Source organism: Pinus tabuliformis, chromosome 1_1 (genome assembly GCF_031772625.1).
Source record: "Pinus tabuliformis cultivar Carrire ecotype Pingquan chromosome 1_1, CPIR1, whole genome shotgun sequence".
NCBI lineage: Eukaryota > Viridiplantae > Streptophyta > Pinopsida > Pinales > Pinaceae > Pinus > Pinus tabuliformis.
In genome coordinates, this window is record NC_142297.1 from 130,895,136 (window position 1) to 130,903,365 (window position 8,230).

At 32.0% G+C, this 8,230-nt stretch overlaps 1 protein-coding gene across 1 annotated transcript; it reads left to right on the plus strand.

Annotated features, from left to right (window-relative positions):
• The first annotated feature begins 516 nt into the window (after positions 1-516).
• Positions 517-6,760, plus strand: LOC149211987 (cellulose synthase-like protein H1). Its single transcript, XM_089391641.1, has 9 exons — positions 517-930; positions 1,149-1,491; positions 2,008-2,148; positions 3,408-3,524; positions 3,698-3,910; positions 4,210-4,357; positions 4,587-4,786; positions 5,592-5,939; positions 6,043-6,760. Exons 1-9 carry the CDS (start codon positions 653-655, stop codon positions 6,580-6,582), a joined length of 2,328 nt encoding a protein of 775 aa, XP_089247767.1. The 5' UTR covers positions 517-652; the 3' UTR covers positions 6,583-6,760.
• Positions 6,761-8,230: the final 1,470 nt, after the last annotated feature.

Below are 8,230 nucleotides of genomic sequence, written 5' to 3' on the forward strand. Positions count from 1 at the left end.
TAGCTGACAAGATATTCCTGAAATCTATTCATATGGCTGTTTCCAAAAACCAAAACTAATACTAATAATATACCATTACTTGACCATATCCACTAAACAAAATATTCCCAAAATCTACATAATTTTATAGTTACTTTCAAAACCCAAACTAATAATATAAATTTGTGAATGCCTTCCACTGAAGCTGCAATTTTAGACTTCCCTAATAATGTTTAGAGAGCGCCCACTGCGATTTTAAACTTCCCTAATAATGTTTAGAGAGCAGCCATCAAGCCACTTGCCATGAATACGTACATAAAGCCAAAACGATATGTCCAATCCAATCCTCCACGCAATCTTGTCAGGTAGTCCTTGTAGCAATCCTGCCTTTGTCTGCGCTCTTCACAGATAATTCACTTACGTGTCCATTTGGCTCTTTGCCACCCATTTAAGTTTGTCATTATTTGAGACTTAGAAATAGTGCAGAAACCGACAATATGCTGCAGGATCCACTGTTCTCTAGAAGTATTCTAGAGGTGCAGGTGGATATAAGGCTATAATTCATTGAAAATTCCTATATAAATCAACTGGGGACAATGGTGATAATCAAATAAACCAACCCTTTTCATTTCTATGCTGATATTGACTGGTGTTTGTATATGGCAGTCTAACTATGAGAATGGAGAACCAAAGGATGGCCATGAATTCTCTTCCTCTGTATGAAAAAATTGTAGAGAAACCCAAACGATGTCGAGTTTATGCTTGCCTTCACTTGCTGCTTATGCTATCCTTCCTGGGCTATCGTGTATTGAATCCCCTTGATGAATCTTATAACATTTGGATTGTAGCCTTTGCCTGTGAGATTTGGTTTGCATTCCAGTGGATTCTTGAATGGAACATGAGATGGCTGTTTGTTGACTATAAAACATACCCAGAGAGGCTTGTACAAAGGTGAATAGCATAAGAAAGATATATTAAATAGGGCAATTTTATATAGATTTCAGATTCCGAGAATATTTTGAGAGAATTTCTGCTGTTTAAGAGAAAAATTATCTTGTTTAAACAATATAAATAAAGTACATGTCTTTGTCTTTTTTTCAATGGTTTCAAATATGGTAGTTTCAGTTTGATATGGATCGTTTACCTGTCTTTTTTCTTTTATGTTTTAGATATAGTGGAGAATCTGCTTCAAAGCTTCCTCCTGTAGACATAATTATCACCACAGCAGATCCTTTCAAGGAGCCTCCTATAATCACTGCCAACACCGTTCTTTCAGTACTTGCAATTGATTATCCAGTCCAAAAATTTTCATGTTATATCTCAGACGACGGTGCTTCTACCATCACGTTCTACTCCATGGTAGAAACAATAAGATTTGCCAAAAGATGGGTACCGTTCTGCAGAAAGTTTGAAATAGAGACAAGGGCACCATTTATGTATTTTTACAGACAAAATCCCCATCATAGCAATAAATCTGATCCGAATTTTCTCAAAGAATGGCAGGAGATGAAGGTATTCTTAGATTTCCATGTTTTAATTTTAACTTGATTGCTGATTTAAAGAATATTTTGAAATTTATACGAAAGGAAAGGGAAAATTAATTGATCAATTAATTTGAGTTGTATTTTTGCTAGTCAATTTTTTTTTTTTTTTTTTATTTAGTAAGATTTGAGCTTGTCAGGGGATTGAACATTGTATAGTTTGGATATACAATATATATTTTTTTTCCAATTGTTCTATCACCCCCAAAATTCATATCAAAAGATTGAACTTCTAATAATTTGAATATGCTATAGATTAAAAACATATTTTTTCATATCAAAAGATTGAACTTCTAATAATTTGAATATGCTATAGATTAAAAACATATTTTTTTGCCAAGGCCTTCTGCTAGTCAAATTAGCTTACCTTACATTATATATGTCACATTCTCAAATCTATAATAGAAATAAAAATAGCTTTTTTCTTTTATATTAAAAATATATAATTTATTTATTTATTTTTAATATCAATTTTGAATTTTGTAAGGATGAATATGAGGATCTGAAGAGGAGGATTGTGAAAGCATCTGCGACGGGAGAAGTCCCATTAGACTCCATATCTCATGATGTTGCCGATGGTTTTGCCCATAGAAGTTCAGACATCCGCAACCACTCGAGTGTAGTCAAGGTGATGATATTTAACACTCCATAGCTGTTAACATTTTTTAAATTTAAGGTCCACTTTAAAGACCTATATTTTTGGGATTATATAGATTTTTAATTAGGGAAAGTTATTTAAGTTTATTTTTTTATTTAAGTTAAAATATATTTTAATTTTAATTAATTTATTTATAATGTTTTAATTAATAAAAAAATAATGTCTTTTTCAAAATATTTATTAAGGAAAGAGGTTTATTGAGTCAAGAGCCTTATTGAGCTGAGGCTCAATCTAATTTTTTTAATTGTATAGCCCAATATGATGTGTAAGAGTGCCTCATCAAAGTTGAAATTTTGCTCACGTCTATTAAAATAATTTTTTTTATAAAATCTATAAAAAAATTAACTATACAAAACATTTAAATAATGTGAGTTCATAAAAAAAATTCGGTGAAGAAATTGGATCCCTCTTGGCTCATCTTAGATCCCTATCTAAGATAGATATATATTGGTAAGGTAAAATTTATTGAATTATATATGTGTTTGGACTGAAAGGTAGAGAGATGTTGTATTGTTTATCTTATCCTGTACATAATAGTCAATATACATGGGCACTTTTGGGCTCTAAATTTTGAATATAATATTTTAAAATGTAATATTTTTATTTTAAAAAACAATATAATATTCTTTAATATATTATTTTTTAGTTTTTGTTATAAAATTGTCTTTTTTTTTTTAATTCACTTAAAAAAAAATAACCTTAAGTGATTTATTTTAATTGATCAACGTAAAATAAGATTAATAAAAAATAATGTTAAAATAAAAATAATTTCATGGTATTGACCCATTGTATAAAAACTCCTGATATTGACTCATGATATTCATGTGGAATATAACTTATTTAAAAAAGGAAAGTAAATCATCCTAGATCCAATTAATTACTTTGTAGATTCAAACAATATCTAAAATTGCATAGACAAGATGGAAATCATTGATCATATAGATAGATATATAGCCTCATAAATATCTTATTTTCATTTTTATTTTCTTCTCTATAAAATAAATAGATATTAAAATTAATTAAGATATAAATTTATAAAATATTTTAGAAGCAAAAAAGAAAAAAATCAATTCTATGAAGTTAGTCATAAATCTTAAAATTTATAGTTAAAATAAATATTTTTTTAATAGTGTTTTTCTCATAATTCTAAATTTATTAATAAATAAATTGTTGTTTTTCTCTTTTTATCAACATTCTCATCATTCTCATGAAGTAATATGTATGGACAGGTTATTTATGAAAACAGTGGAGATGAACAAGATATTCTGCCTCATGTAGTGTATGTTGCTCGAGAAAAACACCCCAAAGTTGATCACCATTACAAAGCTGGTGCAATGAATGTTATGGTAATTCTATTTCAAACAAATTTGTGATTTACCACTCAAGAACAGTGACCTTAATTATTATTTTCTGTGAAATAAATAAGGAAAAAAATTAATATAAATCTAGTGCAATATTATTGGATTCAATATATTTTGAAATAAATCTATTCTTATAATGGCATTGATATTTCTTTCAGGCAAGAGTGTCCGGAGTGATGACAAACTCACCTTTCATACTCAATCTTGACTGCGATATGTTTGTAAACAACTCCAAGGTCATTCAACATGCTATGTGCTTTTTTCTGGATTGTAAGTCTGAAAGAGACTGCGGCTTTGTTCAGTTTCCACAGTTATTCTATAGAAGCATCAAGGATGATCCCTTTGGAAACCAGATGAAAATATTTCTGAGCGTAAGTATTAGTTCATCCATAGTTTTATGTTTCTGTTTATAGGCCATTTAATGATGCTAGGTAAGGCGCATATAAATAATATGCCGGATTAATTCACAAATAAATATATATGTATATTATCTCCTAAAACTTTTCTTGAAAAAACTGTCTTGCAAAACTATTTGTGTCTAACAGATTTTGCCTCTCTCCACATGTCATGAATCTGAACTTAAATGAACCCAGGCAGCTAGCAATCCTACTATCATAGCATTTTATCTTTGATCAAGATGGTATACTAAAGATGGGTATTCTATACACAGACACTAGCCAGAGGGATGAATGGACTCCAAGGTGCCATCTATTGTGGAACAGGCTGCTTCCATCGAAGAAAAGCGTTATATGGAGTACCCCCAGCTGCAGACCAATATAACAACAAAGATGTAAGACAAGTTCATAACCATGCAAAAGGTGAGGATTCTTAGCCTGGTTAGCCTATGTCAGTTGCAACGTTGAGCCTTCTGTTTCAATTACTACCTAGCCTCTAGACATCTTTTGTATTAATATCAGAAGAACAGTGTTTAATGGACCTCTTTATGCTCCAGTCAGTCCTGAAATTGAAATGAAAGCTTAGCCCCTGTTATTGATTATGATACAATATTGCTAGATAATAATATAAATTCATCTGGTTTTTGGACAGTGTTTCATGATCTGAAAGCATCTTCCTGGTCTTTGAAAGGTCTTTCAAGTACATTTGGACCATCTTCTGCCCTTGCAGCATCTGCTCAGACAGTTATGAGAGGTACCCAATACAGCGTCCCTTCTCCTTCGTCGGCTATAGATGAGGCTTTGAATGTTGCTAGCTGCCGCTATGAATCCAACACTGCCTGGGGCAAAGAGGTAGGCCATATACCTTCCTTGATATAACTGGTAAGAATACAAAGATGCAAAACTCTCACAGAAATGTAAAACACCTCACTGTTATAACTTTGCAGCTTATATTCCATATATTTAATGTACCATTTGGATTCAATGTAAATAAGAGTTTTATGATCACGCAAAGCCCAGGCCCAGCATCAGCTTTGGTTGTTCAATGTACATGACAATTACAAGGGATTGGTGTCTGCTAATATAGTGATGAATTAGTTGTTCAGTGAGTATGCTTGATTATTTAGCCTTTCCTTCCTTTCATATGGAATGTACTGCATGTGTCCCTCTGTATAAAATGACAAATTGATGTCTACATAATGGTGAATTGATGAATTGGTTATGCGTTGAGTATGTTTGTTTTGTTTATACTTCCTTTCCCTTCATGTGGAATGTATTGTGACTGCATTTTATATACCTGTGTACAAAATATAATGGTTAGTATGCTTGATTGTTTAGCCTCCTTTCATGTGAAAAGTATGACAGATGTCCCTCTGCTTAATTAGAAAGATTAATGTTGCCTACATAATGGTGAATTTGTTATGTGGTGAATATACTTGATCGTTTAGCCTTCCATGTGGTAGGTATTGTGCGTGCATTGTGTATTTCTGTGTATTTTATACACAGTCAGATATGGGATATTTCAATAGCTTTTATGACTATGAAATCTCCCCTTCTCTAATTTTGATGTCTTCTTCTTGAATTTCATATCTTGCACAAATGCTGTATAAACAAATTGCAGTAGACAAACAGCTGGTTTCTGTACTGTCCTTTGCAGGTGGGATGGATGTATGGATCCACAGTTGAGGATGTTATGACTGGGTTCAAAATCCATTGTCTGGGTTGGCATTCTGTATTCTGCATACCTGAACAGCCAACCTTCCTGGGAACTGCACCGTCAAATAGTCCAGACAGTCTTGTGCAAATGAGGAGATGGGTTACTGGGCTGCTTGAAATATTCTTAAGCAAATTATGCCCCTTTCTGGGTTTTGACAGAAACATCATGGTACGCCAGAGGATGGTGTATGCTTATTTCACTCTATGGGGATTCTTGTCAGTGGCAACGTTCTTTTATGCAATATTGCCAGCTTTATGTCTGTTAAGTGGCAAATCATTCTTGCCCGCGGTAAGACCAGTGAATTCAACTAACTAAGCATCCATGCATTATATAGCTTCATCATTTTGTTAATTTACTTGATCCTGAGTTTCATGAATTCTTTATATTGCAGATTTCGAACCCTGCCTTCGCAATTGCAGTTGCACTGTTCGTTTCAATATATGGCTTTAAGCTGTTCGAATTTCTTTGCATTGGCGGTTCTATTAGAGAATGGTGGAATAACCAAAGGGTGTGGCTGATCCAGAGTTTATCTCCATATTTACTGGCCACGTTCGACGTTTTGATGAAGTCACTAAGGGTTTCTGAGACAGTTTTTGTAGTGACCCCCAAGGGAACTGGTGACGAGGATGATTGTTGTGAGAGTGACTTCACATTTGATTCATCTTCATTATTCATTATGCCAACCACAGTGTTATTCATAAACTTGGCAGCCATTGTTTCTGGATCTGTAATTTTTGTGTCAGGCAGATATCATATATTTAGAGACAAGCTATTTGCAGAGTACTTTTGCAGTATATGGGTGGTGATAAATCTGTGGCCATTTGTCAAGGGATTAGTGAGAAAAGGGAAGCGTGGCATCCCTTGGAACGTAGTTATGAAATCAGCTGCATTGGCGCTGATTTTGTGCGGTAGTGCTTGGAGACAGAACTAACTGTATTTGTATTTGAAGTGTATTCTGATTATTTGAAGAATGGACAAAATCTTATGAAAGTTACTGGGAAAATCAAGCATTGAACAAAACAGTTGGCTATACTTCCCACGAAATCGATTATGTACACTTGCTTATTGGGCATGTTCAAGCATGTCTGGCATCTGGACAATTCTGTACATGGAAAAGAAGTGAAAGAAAGTGTAAACCTTCGGTTTTTCAGTTATTTTTGGAGCAATGAAAAAATTCAGAACATCCTAGCATACAAAACTATGAGCTGTGGACCTTTATGGGGGTCTTCCATGCCACATAGAGGTGACACTGGATTAAATTTGGGTTCTTCTCCATGTTTTGAATTTTGGTAATTTTCCATCTATTCCACGACACAACCAAAAACTTCAATTTCCAAAAATTTGTCATCGTAATTGAAGAGCGATCTGAATTAGCTTTCAATAAAGTAGATTTCTCTAATATTCTCACACATCTTTAGTGTTATTATTTAGCTGTTGGGAAGGAAGTAAGATCGATTGCATAAACTTATTTTTTGGTTTTAATTGAGTATTCTCTCTATTGACCGTTTCTTTTATCAACATTGATATTAATATTAATTTATTTTATACGAATCAAATGGTTGATGATATATTTTACATGGTTAAAAATGATTACATTATAATTTTGGATAGTAATAATATAATTTTTATAAAATAGTGATCAAATTTTATAATATAATCTTTATTAAACAGTGATAATAATTTTTATATTAAAAATTATTATTATTTTATATCAATTTTTATAACCATAAATTTTGTAAATTATATCTAATTTATCTGTAATGGTTGAAAAGCATAACAATAATGCCATCCCTTTTGCAAATTATAACTAATTTATCTGTAATGGTTGAAAAGCATAACAATAATGCCATCCCTTTTAATGGCATTTAAGTTTTATAAATGAGGACTGAAATTTATGGGATTACACCTTTTTGTGAGTGTTTTTACTTTTTTTTTCTTATTTCTTCTACAAACTTGTGGATCATCACAATTCTCCTTATCACTATGTACAAATAATGTTAAGTTTTTGTTCATTTTCCTTATCAACATGTATAAACAGTGTTAAGTTTTTGCTTATTTAAGTTAAAGATCAATTCTTTGTCATTTTTAGGTAGTGTATGATTATTCTAATGTTGAGACCATTTATTTAAGATCTAAGACTTTGGTGGTTTAAATGAAAACAAGATTAGTACTCAAGCTTTATTTTCTTATTTTTGTAACAATTCTTTCTTATTAGTGGATTTAAAATCTTTCCCCTTTATTATATGACAATCCTATTTAGACTTTTTTGCTTCAATCATGAACAAACCCTTTCTTCTATCATGTAGAAAATGAAAGGAATGGTCATTAAAGGATCAATATTTGTAAAAGTACAGAAAAATGGATATTCTTTTGCAGCTCATGTCCTTTTTGAAGGTTTGTCACTTTTTTTTACAAAAGTTTTCTACCGTTTGTCTATTTGACCCTTTGTTCTGTGCTCTAGATTATATTTTTTCCTTTTCTTTTGTTTTCTACAAGAATTCCCTTTTTTATCTATTTCAACCAATATTGATCCTTTGATTACCATTCTTGAGTGTTCACATTCCTCCCCTAACTTGTTT